Source organism: Prunus dulcis, chromosome 5, assembly GCF_902201215.1.
Source record: "Prunus dulcis chromosome 5, ALMONDv2, whole genome shotgun sequence".
In the NCBI taxonomy this organism is placed as follows: domain Eukaryota; kingdom Viridiplantae; phylum Streptophyta; class Magnoliopsida; order Rosales; family Rosaceae; genus Prunus; species Prunus dulcis.
In genome coordinates this window covers 4710509-4725954 of record NC_047654.1, presented here as the reverse complement: position 1 = coordinate 4725954, position 15446 = coordinate 4710509, and the positions used below count along the sequence as shown (strand labels likewise).

The window sequence follows — 15446 nt, the reverse complement described above, 5'->3', positions numbered from 1 at the left end:
AATAAATAAAAATCCCAATACTCATTTTCGACTCCCCAGCCCCCAAAACTCCCAATTCTCAATTCTTTTCTCTCATCTTCTCATTCTACTCCAGCACCTCTTGTCGCTGCCGCATTTGTGTTGCTGCCGCCGGCGGCCCGCCGACTCACTTGAACAGCCATCGCTGCCATCCATCCATATCCCTAGAAAAACAGACAAACCCAAGCAATGAACTCGGCGGCTCGGAGTGTGTGGAACGTTTTCAAACGGTCGAGTCAGGGCGTCGACTCAGTGAGCCACGGGCACCATCATCGTCAAGAACAATGGAGAGGGATTCGGGTGAAGGTCTTCAACGGGAACCTGGAGTCGGCGCTGACGTTTATGCAGAGGAAGATGCAGTCCAGTGGGATCGAACGGATGATAAAGCACGAGCAAACCCACCATATCAAGAACTCTGAGAAACGCATCTTGGCTCGCAAGAACCTCGAGCGTAGAATCAAATCTCAGGACCTCGCTCGCAAGCTCAAGGTCATCCTCTCCAAGAAAGTCAGGTATACATACATACCCATTTCACAAAACCCATATCTTATTTTTGGGTTTTTTTTTTTTTGTTCACACGGGTTCAGTGAATTGCAATAGCTGGATTGTAGATTATGCATAATGTTTACATTACATGATTAAGAATGTGTATGTTGAAATTGGGTTTTGTGCCAATTGATAGATCCCGGAATGTTTTATTGAAGTGAAGGCCTCCCTAGCTTGTAGCTTGTTTGTAGCTAAAGTGTTTGTGGTTAAGCCTGTGAAAACCAGTGTTTGCTCGAGTGCTTTGTTGTTTTTGTAGTTGTCCTATTGTAAACTACCCGTAAAAGTGACTTGGAAATGTTGCTCAACCATTTGTTTGGTAAACCCTTGTTTGAGAAAAGGATAAACATTCTTCAACTTATAGAACAAAACTTAGCCAAACTGTGTTTAGTTTGCTTTATTTTCCCTTTCTATTCTTCATGTAACCAAGCATAAGAAAATATTTAAGGTTTCTAGTCGTTGCTTTCCCCTAAGTTTCTCTAGTTGAAAGTGAACCTCAAGCACAAACCCCTTTCTGTTGAGTTATGAAGTTTATATACTTGGAGAGCAAGTTATAGTTTTTCACTAGAATTCTAGATTTTGGAATGTTGACAAGGATGCAAAGCCCAAACCAAACAAGTGCCATCTCTTCCCAAGATTATATTGTGAGTTGGAACTATTCATATTTCATTGTCAATGGACTTTACTTATTGTTGTTTTAATTTCCCCACTTCTTTTTTCCCTTTTTTTATAGTTTAAATCTTCCTTTTTCAATGTGAATATCTTTATGGATGCCTTTCTTGTTTTTGCTTAAAAAATATTTTCGTTGTTTACCTTCTTATGTGTATACTGATTTTCTGAATTCATATTTTGCAGAGGCCTGTGAGAATATATGGCTCAAGCAGATGCTTGATGGACTTATAAACCATGTCTTCTTTCCTTCTGGAGTATCATGGCCAATACATCACTCTCTTTTTGCACTGCCATTGTAGTTTTTATAGACAAGTTTATTGACTCAGCTTTTTCTCAAGGAAAAAAACTCATGTTTCATTTGAAGAATGTTACTTCAAAAGCTTCCATTTTGTCATTAAGTAGTGTACGAGTGGCTCTTGGCAAGCTCAAGTCTAAATTATCCATATCATGCCACTTAAAATGATTTAGAGTTACTCGGTATATTGGAATCGATCCATATGGTTCTGCAAGAAAGCCTTTACTCTGAGGAATTCAACAACTTCAGTAAAATGGAAATTTAAGAGCAAGCTCAATTCTCTCTCTGTTGTTATGTGGAATATGTTTAGCATTAATCAACAGAGGTCTCAAACCAAAAAATACTCGGCAAAGGTTCTTGAAGTTGCTGAAGCACGTTAGTGCAAGTTTACTTGATGCTCAATTGTTTTTTTGGTCTGGTTAATCTGGTTTTTGTCATATGCTCGTGTGTTGGAGCGTTTTAATTTGCAACTATTTTATCTGGTTCACAAAAACTGAACGGCATGTAATGCTGAATCACAATTCAAAACGTTTTGGATGGCATACTTGACGATTGTTAGAATGTGATGATGCCACACCACAGTAAAGGATGGCGACCGAAAACTAGTGTCTTTTTGGATAATAAATTATCAAAACCAATGTATAATAGAATGTAAGGTTACAAGACAAATTCAATGTTTTCACGCTTCCTGCTTTGTCCCCGCTAACCTCCCCCCCAATTATTATTCATTCGGCATTAAGCCTAATCTGATGTCTAAGAAGCGCTCCGTGAAAGTTGGAGATATCATTAGGAGCTGCCAAACCCAAGGAACTGGTCTACTAGTTTTGCCACAGACTGGGCTAGGTTATCTGCTGCATCCTGTGAGGATGCCTCTGCATATACACGTATAACATCTTCTGTTCCCGATGGTCGTATAAAACATCGGCCTCTAAGGTGTTTAGCTGCAATATAAATAGGAACAAAAAAAATCATCTTCAAAAGTTTGTTTATAAATTGAATATACCGGTACAAATCTAGTTCTACAATGTGAAACATAGCAGTCATCACTTTGAAAAGTTTCTCCATAATGATGAATACAGAATGCCAATGCATAAGTTTGTTTTTAAAAGCTGGCCAAGCAATTTAATGGCCAGAACAATAATCCATACGGATATCGTGCAGAGAAAATATTGAACAGCATGTAAGATAAAAGGATAAGATTTCATTTGCTGCTTACCAGTTTCAGCGTTGATGGCTTCTTGAATGCCAGGGGGTGTCACAGCCACGGTTTCTGCATTTGCTGTAGCAACAGCACTTCGGTCCACAACTTTGACCTGATAATTAAAAAGTGAAAGAATTAGTTTCTGAATAATATTATACTTAACAAAGCTGAAGCTAAAGCATTTACACAACTATTCTTCCGGGCAAGTTGCCTCCAACAAAAAAAATGACGGAAAATCAATTATTTTGTAAAACGAATGACAAATGCAAGCCCAAAAACAAAACAACTATAAAGAGAAGAAACAGCATGGAACATAGAAAGATGATCAATGGCACTTGCCTTGAGCTGCCTACTAGGTAGATCCTGATAAAGCTCATTCCATCTCTGTATTGACCATCCCATATGTTTCAGAATTGCCTCCACCAAGAGCACCCCACTCAATGCATCCCCAACAGCCTGGTTAATCAATTCGCTAACCGCCAATAGTCTCAAAGCAGCCTTATGCTGTTCTGAACCTGAAAGAAACAACCATATACTTCATTAAAATAGGTAATGGACAATCGTGTCAGCACTTATAAAACACATAAAGTCTGTCTGGTTTAACCTTTTGCTACAGCAGAAAGCTCAGTAGTCCTGGCCTTTAACCAGCATAAAAACTGTTCTGAGAACAAGATGGTGCCATGGCCATTTGCCTCAAAGTAAATCCCGATATCATACCCCGCAGCTTTCTCGTGCAGGTATTTTACCCCTGTAGAAGTAAATGTGACTTCTAACCCTAACTGTTTGAGATAATCGGTGGATGCTCCATTTGCATAAGCTGTTTGCACAATACCAAGGTGACATTGATAACCATTTTTTGCCTTAACATCTATTTCCTTATTCAAAATGCTTAGTTGCTCCTTGATGAATATAGCAAACAAGGACAAAATCTTGTCCCCATCAACGAGTTCAATCTTGTTACTACTTGTAGATGGCACAACAAAATATACAAGCCGATCAGCATCACCATCCAAACTAGCACACCTGAAAAGCTAGAACCATGCAAGCAGTTAGTCCTTGCCCTTCTTATCATTGGATGTAACACTTTGCATCAACAATGCAACATTAATAAATTGACAATATAAAAAATTGACCAGTAACCACAAAACAATGCTTGGATTATTGCACACTGGCATCCTTTGTAAACAAACAAAACTAGTTTTAGGGAAAAACATCATGAGAAATAAAAGTCAAGATTGTTTCTGAGACCATGATCATTTATATCAATAATAGGTGTATATATCCCTTGTAAGCACTCCAACTAGTTGTTAAATAAGATCAAAATTCAAGTTTTTAGAAGCAGTAAACTTGCCACTAGTTATGCTATTATGAAAAACATCATAAGTGTTGCCCAATGAAACGTAATATAGACCACGAAGGAATAAGAACAAGTCAAATAAGCCACCAAATTTCACAAAGTTTCTCCCGTCTATCTCATTGATTTAGTACATGTATTTTGCATCCTTATATTGATATCAAAAGAAATTTTCAAGATAATGTGTTTCTAAGGCATTTGCCAGCAGTATCTATTGATGCAGGCATTTCAAGCAAGCTATAAGTAAATGATAATTAAAATTCATTGTATAATCAAAAGATGGCTGACCTTATCCCAATATCCTGTGAACCAAAACTAAAGGGAACAACCTTCTCTTTCTGCACATAATCAGCACCAACTCCTTCATTGAGTACACCTCCTTCTTTTCCAGAGTTCCGAACCTCAATAGCCAAACCATTCAACATTGTCTTCAATATTTCGAGTTTTTCTCCACCAACACCATTTGCCCCATCCACAACCAACTTGTCATCCACATTGTTGGCATGAGTTCCACTAGGACTCAAATCTACCAAGCACCTAACCAACCACAGAAAAGACCTTAAGTGAAGGCATTCAATCAAGACATGATTTTTTCAAGAACAAACTAACTCATAAGCCATGACACAACCTCCATCTTCAACTACCTGAATGAGCTTGAAAGCTGCTTGAAGTAATCAGTTTCCGATGCTTTCACACCCCCATTTCTAGCACGAACCATCCAATGTAGCTGTGGAGTAGTTAAAATTCCCATGTCAAGGGCAACTGCTCCAATAATCGAACCGATTCCCTTCAATGGAGAAAATCCTAACTAGATCAAGAACCTAAAGAGATTATAAAAACTTCATCCTAAACAATGGTAGAAGAGCCGATACCTGTTTAGCAGCTTCAAGCAAAAATTCTCCGCTGGGCCTTGTATCTCTTGCCAGCAAAATCTCCACTGGTTTTGCGCCATCAAGTGTGATGTTTTCTTTTTGAACAAATTCAGCTATCAACTGTTGAAGATTTCAGTCAACCTTCAATACAAACTGACGAAAAGAAAAGGGAAAAAAAAACACACACACACACACATACATCCAAGGATTATATAGAGAAAGAAAACAGGACCTCAACAAGATGTTGGGGATGACGAGCATTGGCGAGGGTATCAGCGAAGGGTTCCCAATCTTGAGAAAGCATTCCACCACTCGGGTCAGCAACTTTGACTCCATTATCAGAGACCTCGTTGTGCGAGGCTGTGATCATCAGCCCGATCACAGATTGGGTCTTGAGGGCCCTTAGAGCCGCTAGAATTCCTACCCTGTAAACCGTCGATTGGAGGATGGACGCATCCGCTCTGAACCCAGACGTTCCATACGATAGCTTCACTCCTGATGCCAGCATTTCAAAATTAAATCAACAGAAAACATAATTTTGTTGAGAGGAAAAATGTAAGATAGAAAATGTGGACCTTGTGGAGGTGGGAAGTGAGAAGATGAGCTGAGGAAGAGTAAGCGTTGGTCTTCATTCATGGCTGTCAATAAAAATTTTCAACAAAGAACCCTGATTGAAAGAAAAAAAAAATTACATTAAGATACAGGCATATGGTATTAAATGCATATATGAACTCATAAAAGCAGCCACTATTCTTGTCATTCTCTCTTTCCAGAATCGGATTCTACATTCTTTCTGGTCAACATGTCAAATTTTCTGCTATTCAAAATGTGAATCATAATCTTATAAACCAAAGCTAACCAAATCAAAGTTTATGAAACATACCCACATCTCAAAAATACACACAAATTCAACCAAACCCAATTGATTATAAACTCAATCTCACAACTTACAATCCCAGATTTCATACAATAGTAAAGTCTACAGAAAATGCAAACAAAATGAGAATATGATCAAACACTAACCGACAGTATAAACTCTGAAAGTGTGAAGACCTAGACCTCCAAAAACTTTACGAAATCAAACATTGACAGTTCCACTATTTGATTCTGTTCAGAATGCCATGGAGTGGAGTGGCATGAGCAGTTTTGGGAGGGTCTCGACTCTTGACGGATGTGTCTATGCTGTAGTGTTTTTCTTAAGCCTGGCCCAATGGCACTCCCGTAAATAGTTCAAACTCCAACCCCAAATAATTATCGTTTGTTCTTAGAAAAACAATATGCCCTTATGCCCTTATGCGGCTAATGCAAAGCTACCATCACCCAATCCTTTTGCCGTCACAACAACCAGGTCAAGAAGACAGTCATGGGTCTGCTCTCATGGTGGAAAGGCAAAGACCCCAAACCCGAAACCAAGCCCAACCCGGCTCCGAAACCCGTCGAGGCTCCGGGCATGAACGGCGCCGTTGAGGTGCCTCGACCCGCCAACATCACAGTCTTTGAATTCGGGTCGGTCGCCGCTTCCGCCGACAATGTCACTCTCGCCGGATACTGCCCCGTTTCCGAAGACCTCGAGCCCTGCCGCTGGGAGATCCTCCCCGCCAGTGGCTCCGACGCGCCCCAGTTTCGCGTGGTGTTCTGAGCAACTGCACAAGGCAAAGGACCTTCCTTTTGTGAGCTTTTGTAGTTTATTCACTGTAATTTGCATTTCTGAGAGAAGCTCTGTTGAGGGTTTTGCTGGTATGTTTTAGATTCATGGGGTTGTTGCAACTTCTGTGAATTTGAAGCTTTTAGCTTAAAGATGGTTAATTTAGTATGATACATTGTGTTTTAGAAGAACCGAAATTTTTATTTTGTGATTTTAAGAGCTGATTAGATGTTCTTGTAGGTAACTTTTAAGGTCTTCAAATGCTCTTTCATAATGGATAGCGTTTGTGTTTCTAAGCTACATATGGGTTTTTAATGTGAACTAGAGCTTCTTGTTGGACTATATTCAAAATGTTGTGCTTTAGAAATTCAAATTCCCTTTTGCAGTCTCTTGAAATCTTGGGTTGCAAACTTGTAAATTGTCATTCAGTGGAAGAAGTAGAAACTGTATTAGAGGTTCAGTAACAATAGGTCTCTGCACTCTGCATGAAGCTCCTTTGTAGTGAAAATTAGTGATGGAATGGAAAGACCAAAGTGTAGTGGGATAATTTCCAGTCATATTAGAATGGATTAGGATTTGGAGTTGGAAAATGGGAAGGGAATTCCTAAGGGTCGGCGAATCAAGAGACCTAATTTTTCAGGTTTGAAGATTGTGATTCCTTTCAAATGCCTTGATCTTTCATTTGAATATCACTACCTGTTAATCAAATAGTTTTGAGAATAAGCATTGCACAATCACAGCATTTGTTTTAGGAAAAGTTAAGATGGGTATGGAGATGCATGTAATCCAATGTTTCCATTTGCACTTGGCATTTTCCCAGACAGCCATTTTCTGGGGAAGTTTGGAGGAACTGTTTGTGCCAGAGGATTTGTGCTTGTGGTCAGTTCTGTTGGCCATTTGGCATTGGTTCTTCAAAACTTTTATGCCAGTGTGTTCGGTCAGGCCTGCATATAGGAAGGATCATTACTTGCCGATGAAAACAGAGCAGACATGTATGAGATGGGCACTAATTGCGATTTGCATTGTTGAAGGAGCCCCAATTTGTTTGTTTGTTTGTTTGTTTTTATTTTTTTGGTTCAAACCCTAATATTTTTCTGAGGCTGCTAAACACCTCCACTAAATCAGAGGTTGGGTTTTCGTTCAAATAAAACCTCTGTTTCCCCAAGCAACGCTACTGGAAAACTGGATACTTAGTTTTCCTTCAGTCAGCTAGTGATGCAAGTTTCGTTCACAGCATAATTTTCAGAAAATAAGAAAGAAAATGGCAAGGCAAATGCTCTAAATCGTTGGAATGGCAGTAGTAAGTTAACAACATTACATTCATTTGATTCACTAAAAAATTAAGGTGAACTGCAGTCGAAGCCCACCATGACAAGTTAGGTCAGTTGGTCAAGTAAGTGTGCCTAGGGTTGGGCATCAAAACCGGAATACCGAAATCGTGGCAAACTGTGTCAATCTCGTGTCGTCCCACTTGATGTTGAAGTGTAAACGAGATGATACCGTGTCATCTCGTTACTGTTTGGCACGACACCGGTTCCAAATTTGTGATCCCGTTTGTTGTCATACCATACCCAAACAATACAAGTTAAAAGTAAAAGTACCTACATAAGCCGCTTCAACTATGGACTCTAACAACCTAATTTGCTCATCGCTAAACCTCCTATGGTTGTTGCTCTTGAATCTTGATTGTTTGTAAACTTTGTATCAAGCTTGGTTTATAAAACTTGCAAGATTTCTGAAATTTTGCTGGATTTTTTACGGTGTCAACATTGATACCGAATCATACTGGTCCCGTCGATAATACACTAAACTCACCCACAAAATACATATACTAGGACTTGAACTCAAGATTTTTCCTGGAAGAGCAAGCACTCCAAACCAGCCATACTAGTGGGGCATTTTGCTTCTCCTCATATATTAAAGTGGTTTAAAAAATCGTTTTATCAAAAAGATAAAAAAAAAAAATCAGCCCAACCCATTTTGGAACCTTAAATGGGTCAAGTTGGATGGCAACGGGTCGGGTAGGGCCCGGGTATGACAATACCATCCCCTTCCCCGGTCTCCATCCCCGCCCCCGTCCTCGAACCCATTCCTGTTTAATAGGTTTCGGGGAATCCCAATCCTCATTCTTGTCGGGGGATTATTCCCCATACCCGCCCCAAATCCCCGATTTTTTTTGCATAAAAAATATTTATCATACATTTTAACATTAAGTTTCATATTAAATTATCATTCAACACATCCAAATTAACCATAAATTTCAACTCAACTATTCAAAATCATATCAATATGCAATTCCAAAGAAAATTATGAAGAATTAGGAGAGGGTTGTTAACTTAAAGTTAAACATAAATAATTTATTTATTTATTTAAATATAAACATATATATTTTCGAGTCGGGTTTGGGGATGGGGACACCAATACCATTCCCTCTCCATACCCGTAGGGAATTTTCAAGTTCGAGAATTACCGTACCCGATATCCATTTGGCCCCGAAATATTTCCCCTTAGCGTCGGAGACCGGCCCCCCGGGAATTTTTGCCATCCTGTACCCGGCCGATTAATAGCTTCAGAAGGCCAAAACAAAACCAGGGGACAGCCGCCTGTCTTTCATTTTCGTTTCTCCTCGCCTCCCTTCCCCTTCCTCTCTTCCATTTTTTTGCCTCACAGTAACCGACACAACACTATTAATTTATCAATGTCTTCAACTTCGAAGAAGCGCCCGAAGCCCAAACCAAAGCCGAGCCCTGAGTCTTCTCTTTCTTCCATTGCATCAACATTGGAACCATCCCAGAATTTCTTTCCCTCAAAAGAAGAGTTCTCGAGGCTCACAGTAGTGCTGGCCATCGCAGCTTCGGTCGCTTTGACTCTCAATTTCTTGTCCTCCACTCTCATCAACCGCCACTCCAAGCCCTTCTGTGATAGCTCCCTGGACTCCCTGGACTTCCTCCCTGGTAGGTCTCTCAACTTTATGTTTGTTTTCGAGAAACCCCAACAAGATATTGGATGTTTTGTGACTTGCTTTGTTGTTTTGAGCTGAATTTCGATTGTGGATTGATCGGTGTTCATTTTTTTAGGGGGAAAATGGGTTCTTTGCGTTTGGGTTTGTTTTATATTGGCTGTGTTCAGTTTAAAAGGTGTTGTGTGCCTCTGTGGCTACAAACTCAGTTTGTGATCAGTATGCTTAGATTTGGATTTAGAAGTGTTTCGGACCTCTGAATAGCAGTTATTCTTAGAATTTATACCTCTGGGATGTGCCAAGTCATTGGAGATTTGTTGTAGGGGTTAATTGGTTAGCTGGGGCTAACTATGCATGTCTGTGGGTATCCCCGAATGGCAGCAGAGCATGGTCACCTTCTGACTTCAAGTTTCAGTCTGTCTCAGGCTTAAAGTTGGCCCTTGTTGAGCTCAAGTCCTGTCTGTTTTGTGTACGCAGACCAGAGTGCGGGTAGGCTCCCAGTAACGTAGGCTTGCAGAGCTGATTATGCACCTGGGTACCCTATGCTGCTGGTTTGCCACACATCTTCAAACGAACTCAAGCATTTTCTCTTACCTATTGTCGTGACTTTAAGGGACCTGTGTTCAAGTTGTATTTATGTTGTGAAGTAGACTAGAATTTTGTTGTGTTTTATAACTGAATCATGTTTGTAAAGGCAATATCTCCGTGTAAAGATTCTTTACATCATAAATTACCACAACTGATGGTTCTATGGTGGTACAAAGGTGATATAAGGGCAGTACATCTATTATCTATATCCAGATGATTGGAAAATAAAATGGAGAATAAAATAGTGGAAATAATAGTTTTACTAATTTTTAATAAATGTGTTGATACAAGCTTTGCGGGTTATCCATTTATAGCGTTTACTGGATTGTTTAGCATTTATTGTGGGCATTTCTCTGCTCCCTATTGTGTATCTTCTAGTTCCTTTAATTCATTCGGCTGCATATTTTTCAACCCTAGCCCATTTGGGCGAGAGGGAGGCTGTGAGTCACCTGGGCTACGGATTTGTGGGTTGATTGATTCTCAAAATCACCTCTTGATGACTCATGAGCAATAGTTTTCAGCAAGATGCATATTTCTGTTGTGATTTTACATTAATCAATGTGGATTATTACAGATTCTTGTGAGCCTTGCCCAAGTAATGGACAATGTTATCAAGGCAAGATGGAATGTCTTCAAGGATTTAAGAAGCGTGGGAAGTTATGTTTAGAAGATGGAGATATCAATGAAACAGCTAAGAAACTTGTACGTCCTGAAAGTCTCCTCCTTTTTGCTGCACTAATATTCTAGGGATGAAAAATTGCATAAGTTACGTTGGAGTATTATGCACACTGATAGATTTACATACATGATACATTTATGTTTTATTTGGACTTGTACAATACAGGCAGAAAGGGTAGAAATTCGTCTTTGTGGGGCACTTGCTGAATTTTTGTGCTATGGAACTGAAACAATTTGGGTTAGTGACTTTTAAAATCCTATGAAATTGATCAAATTTATTTCTGTATGGATATTTTCGGTTGCTGTTAAATACACTTTGACAATGCTTTAGCTTGTCTGGTTCTGACAGGTTGAAGAAAATGATATATGGAATGATTTAGATAAGCGCGAGCTGCTGGAACATGTCCCAGATAATGCCATTTATATGTATACAAAAGAAAGGACAATGGAGACTGTCAATAGAATGTTGGATACGAGGACAAGTTCTCGTGGGTATGTCATTATGGAGGGAAGCTTTTCCTCTTTCTGAATGTACCCTAACCATTGTATTTTGTGTTTACTTTTCCTTGTGTATAGGGTCAAAGAGTTGAAGTGTCCTGACATGCTAGCTGAACATTACAAACCTTTTTCATGTTGCATTCGTCAATGGATCTCTGAGCATGCGTTACTTATTTTGCCAGTTTGTGCATTGGTATTCCATTCTTAAAGGCAGCCTTTAATGATTATGTTTTAGTATCAACATGTTGAAGCTTGTTGACAGTATTGAGATGTCCAGCTTGTGGGATCAACGTTCATACTTTGGAAACTCCGCCGAAGACGGTGTCTATCAACTAGAGTTGATGAGCTTTACCAACAGGTATGTATGATACCATTGGTTCTGTACTTGGAAAGGGGCATTTACATTTTAGGCTTTTATGTTATTATTTCTGTAAGTCAGACATTATAAGGATTTCACCATCTTCCAGACTAAAATTTGAGGACTTGACCTCATAAATCCCTGAGTTTTGAAAAAATAACTGAAGGTACCTGTGTTTTCTGAATGTACCTGTATTTTCTGAATGGACCTGCATGAGAAATGTCCAGTCTTTTCTGTGTGACATCTGAAATAATAAGTGGACATTCCATCTCAATGAGTGGACATTATGTTAATGTTGATGTCAAGCCGTGTCATGTCAGATTGGGAAAAGCTTAGACCCATGCACACAATTCGGGAAAACTTTGCATTTAGAATGTAAAATCCTCGTAAAAAGTTTTGATAGTGTTGCTAGTAAAAGTATTCTTTTTTTCCAAATGCTCTTTAAAATATTTGATAGTGTTACTTTGAACAATATATTTCAGATAGATATCTTGGGCTGTAAATTAGGCACAAATCGCTGTGAGAAACTGGAAACAAGCTAGTGGCATGGCAGGCAGCCATCAATAGAAGTATTTCTTTATGATTGAATTGGGCTGAACCTTTTCTAAGTATTGGAATATTTAACGAGTAAAACCTGAAAAATAGATGAAGAAGAAATAAGAGAAGGGGACAGGAATAACTCCTCATATCACATCAGAAAACATCTAATATGAGACTCAAAAGTCAAAGAAAATTCTGACATAAATTTCCTCAGTGAAACATGCTAGGTCTAATGATATATTACCGTAAATTCATGTAAACTGTTACCTTAATTTATAAGAGCATACTAGACGTGATTGTCAATGATGCACAACTTCAACAAGACGCAATTTTTTAATCCCTTGGTTTATTTGAATTGTTCAGTTGCTTCTGTTAAAACGATTTTAATTGCCAACTATGTAGGTTTGTGAAGTGCTCGAGGAGAAGGCCTTCATGTCAAAGAGTGTGAATAGTGAATGTGAACCATGGGTTGTTGCCTCTCGGTTGCGAGATCGTCTTCTTTTGCCAAAGGAGAGGAAAGACCCTGTATTGTGGAAGAAGGTATCTCCAGCTTTCTGTGGATTTGATTATCACTTCAACCTTTAATTTCTTGTTCAATTGATAATTTATTAATCCATAATTCTTCAGTGAATGTACTTTTGGTATCAATTGTAGCATTCCTTTGATAAAGTGGTATGTATTTAACTATGTCATTCGAGTTCAAACTACATTCAAATTGATCTATGATTGTAAATTATGCTTACTTTTTGGGGATGACAAGTTGGATCTGTTTATATGTTATTATTGAACCGAACATTTTCAATGGAATTGCCGTTTTAACGTAAGAACTTTTGAAATGTTTTGATTGATATGGTTTGTTTTGTTTCTATTTATGAATCAAGTAATTTCTTCCTTGTTCTTATATGCTATAAAACCTTTAGTTGCATGTAACATACATCTACTTTAAGAAATTCTAAACTTATAAAAAACAAACAAAAAGTTAACATGACTTGACTATCACTGAGCCCGAGCTGATGCCCCCTACTTTTGCAGCTGACTCATGTCCAACTAACCTCAGGTTTGGCTTGGTGGGTTGGGTCAGGTCACAATCAACCTTCGATTCACTAGGGCCAATGATGATAATTAGATGTATAGATCTTTGTGCTTTATGATCTCACAAGTTGTGGCTCATATTTAATTCATGTTATTTTTATTTTCTTTACACTGGGCAGGATTCAAATCATGACCTATTCTAATCCTACGCGCTTTCCCCACTTCATTCTTACCACCTAAGGGATTAGTTCTAACTTGTTTTGCACCAGCATGATGACAGCTCCTACATGCCTCCTTTTAGAGATATATTGTTTTCCCATAGTCTCTATTAAACATAACAATGCCTTGCTGTATACTTGTATGTACAAGGCTTTTTTATTCCATTCATCCAAATTAAGATATAGAAGAATACTTATTTTTAACCCCATTATAATGTTACCATCAAGCTATGAAATATATCATTATATCCGTAGTGAGAAACATGAAATCGAAAAGTTCAAGTACATCCACTTTGTATAACTTTAATTAGTTATTTTTGTTATATTTTTTGTATTGTTACCTAATCTTAGTTGCTTTCAATCCCGAAGGAAAATTTTAGTTTGATTTTATGGGTTCTATTATTCTATTATTCTATATAGTTTGAAAATAGTGGTCATAATATTGTTTATCTTTCTAATAGTAATATCTGTAATATGTGTAGGTAGAAGAGTTGGTTCAGGAGGATTCTCATGTAGATTGTTATCCAAAGCTGGTGAAGGGTGAATCGAAAGTAGTATGGGAATGGCAAGGTATGCAGGTGGTATGCAGGCAGACTGTTTTATTTATGTCAATAGTGCATCCTAACATGGCCCAATATCTGGCTTATCATCAAATATTCAGTTATTTTAATAGCAAAAAATTATTTCCAAACTTGTAAAATTTGTGAAATTGGGAGCTCTATGGAAACAAGGGTAGTTGTGAATATTTTTTATGCCTTCAATTCTGTGCAATCAATTTTGGCATGTTGACTCTCATTTTGTGTAGTTGAAGGCTCTTTGAGCTCTTCAAGAAGAATGAGAAGGGGTGAGGATAGCAAGTTGAAGTCCAGCAGAGCCACAGAAAGTTCTGAACACCATCTTCAAGCACTACATGCTGGTGAGTCTCACAAGATTATATTTTTTATTCAAAATTGTGTATCTGTTTTCTTGAACATTAATTTCCCGCTTCAGAGCGACAGAGCTCTTCTCATATGCCCATTTTGTTTAGAGATTGCCAACGATATAGTGAAATTAATATTTGTTGGACCACTCCTTTCATACAGAGCGTAAGGCGCTGAATTTTGATATGACAGTGTTGGAGCAGTGACCATTATCACATGGGCCAAGAAGACTTAGAATGTTTTGTCTTTGAGAGGTGATTCACAAGGAGATTTCTGAGAGGCTGTACAGGAGATTGATGAAGATGTCTGATAAGGTCTAGTTAACTGCTTCTTGTAAGAATACAGAAATTGTATTGCTTTGGTCGGAAAGAAAAGCTTCTCCTTTATTCTCTATTTAGCTCCAGATAGTTATGAAGGGAATGAGAAGAAACTGGCTGTAACCGGTTAGGAACATTTGTAATTGGTTACTTACACTAGACTAAGATCATGCAATTGGTCATCTGGTCAATTATCAGTTTTTGAAGCTAAGGTCAAACCTTGGTGTGGTGTTGTAAACACCTATAATAGGAACATCTAAATGTGAGGAATAACTTTCTATATAAGGGTGTGCTTTGAAATGGTTCTCCGATATCATTTGTTTGGCTTTTTTTTAGGCATTTAATTGTATTGAATTGGTGCAATCGTCTTTTGATGAATGTTGGTATTTTGGTAGGACTACTAGTGAGTTCTTACATTTTGGAGGATATGACTACAAAGAATTCCATTGGACTCGAAAAGGAGGAAAACCAAAACAAATTTAAAAGAAACCAAAGAGAAAGTGGGTTGTGGTTCAGTGATTGTGAAAATTGAATCAAGTATGAGAAGCTGAGCTGCATTCCTCTTGCTCTATATTTGAAGTGAATGGGTTCACAATGAACTGGCGGCAATACATAAAAATAAGGGCAAAATTAATCCAATGTGCATCCATGGGTTTTGCGATAACAATAAATTATGTGCAAATTATCCAAATTTTCCACGAAGTACATATAAAATTGACGATTTGAAATACAATGCAA

At 38.3% G+C, this 15446-nt stretch overlaps 4 protein-coding genes across 4 annotated transcripts; 3 read left to right on the top strand and 1 right to left on the bottom strand.

The window, feature by feature from the left end:
- The first annotated feature begins 20 nt into the window (after positions 1-20).
- Positions 21-1805, top strand: LOC117628240. The gene is made up of 2 exons (XM_034360644.1): positions 21-530; positions 1417-1805. The coding sequence occupies exons 1-2, from the start codon at positions 208-210 to the stop codon at positions 1424-1426; spliced, it is 333 nt and encodes a 110-aa protein (XP_034216535.1). The 5' UTR covers positions 21-207; the 3' UTR covers positions 1427-1805.
- Positions 1806-2033: 228 nt separating this feature from the next.
- LOC117628237 (phosphoacetylglucosamine mutase) lies at positions 2034-6127 on the bottom strand. Its single transcript, XM_034360638.1, has 10 exons — positions 5979-6127; positions 5531-5622; positions 5188-5450; positions 4956-5075; positions 4728-4870; positions 4372-4620; positions 3334-3752; positions 3069-3244; positions 2745-2841; positions 2034-2469 (listed from the first exon to the last, which is right to left on the bottom strand). The coding sequence occupies exons 2-10, from the start codon at positions 5589-5591 to the stop codon at positions 2315-2317; spliced, it is 1683 nt and encodes a 560-aa protein (XP_034216529.1). The 5' UTR covers positions 5592-5622; positions 5979-6127; the 3' UTR covers positions 2034-2314.
- A 132-nt stretch (positions 6128-6259) lies between these two features.
- On the top strand, positions 6260-6861 carry LOC117628236. Its single transcript, XM_034360637.1, has one exon. The coding sequence runs from the start codon at positions 6319-6321 to the stop codon at positions 6592-6594; it is 276 nt and encodes a 91-aa protein (XP_034216528.1). The 5' UTR covers positions 6260-6318; the 3' UTR covers positions 6595-6861.
- Positions 6862-9125: 2264 nt separating this feature from the next.
- On the top strand, positions 9126-15019 carry LOC117628727. The gene is made up of 10 exons (XM_034361234.1): positions 9126-9554; positions 10722-10849; positions 10992-11063; positions 11175-11317; positions 11402-11516; positions 11601-11681; positions 12624-12761; positions 13954-14041; positions 14277-14387; positions 14554-15019. The coding sequence occupies exons 1-10, from the start codon at positions 9299-9301 to the stop codon at positions 14595-14597; spliced, it is 1176 nt and encodes a 391-aa protein (XP_034217125.1). The 5' UTR covers positions 9126-9298; the 3' UTR covers positions 14598-15019.
- The last annotated feature ends 427 nt before the right edge of the window (positions 15020-15446 follow it).

Bases quoted from the DNA above. Each gene is read 5' to 3' on its own strand.
- LOC117628240 (XM_034360644.1), top strand. From the start codon at position 208: ATGAACTCGGCGGCTCGGAGTGTGTGGAACGTTTTCAAACGGTCGAGT.
- LOC117628237 (XM_034360638.1), bottom strand. From the start codon at position 5,591: ATGAATGAAGACCAACGCTTACTCTTCCTCAGCTCATCTTCTCACTTC. The intron at 5,076-5,187 runs GTCCTGTTTTCT...AATCTTCAACAG, and splicing joins ATCCCCAACATCTTGTTGAG to TTGATAGCTGAATTTGTTCA. The intron at 3,753-4,371 runs GTCAGCCATCTT...CTAGCTTTTCAG, and splicing joins TCACAGGATATTGGGATAAG to GTGTGCTAGTTTGGATGGTG.
- LOC117628236 (XM_034360637.1), top strand. From the start codon at position 6,319: ATGGGTCTGCTCTCATGGTGGAAAGGCAAAGACCCCAAACCCGAAACC.
- LOC117628727 (XM_034361234.1), top strand. From the start codon at position 9,299: ATGTCTTCAACTTCGAAGAAGCGCCCGAAGCCCAAACCAAAGCCGAGC. The intron at 9,555-10,721 runs GTAGGTCTCTCA...GGATTATTACAG, and splicing joins CTCCCTGGACTTCCTCCCTG to ATTCTTGTGAGCCTTGCCCA. The intron at 14,388-14,553 runs GTGAGTCTCACA...CCTTTCATACAG, and splicing joins TCTTCAAGCACTACATGCTG to AGCGTAAGGCGCTGAATTTT.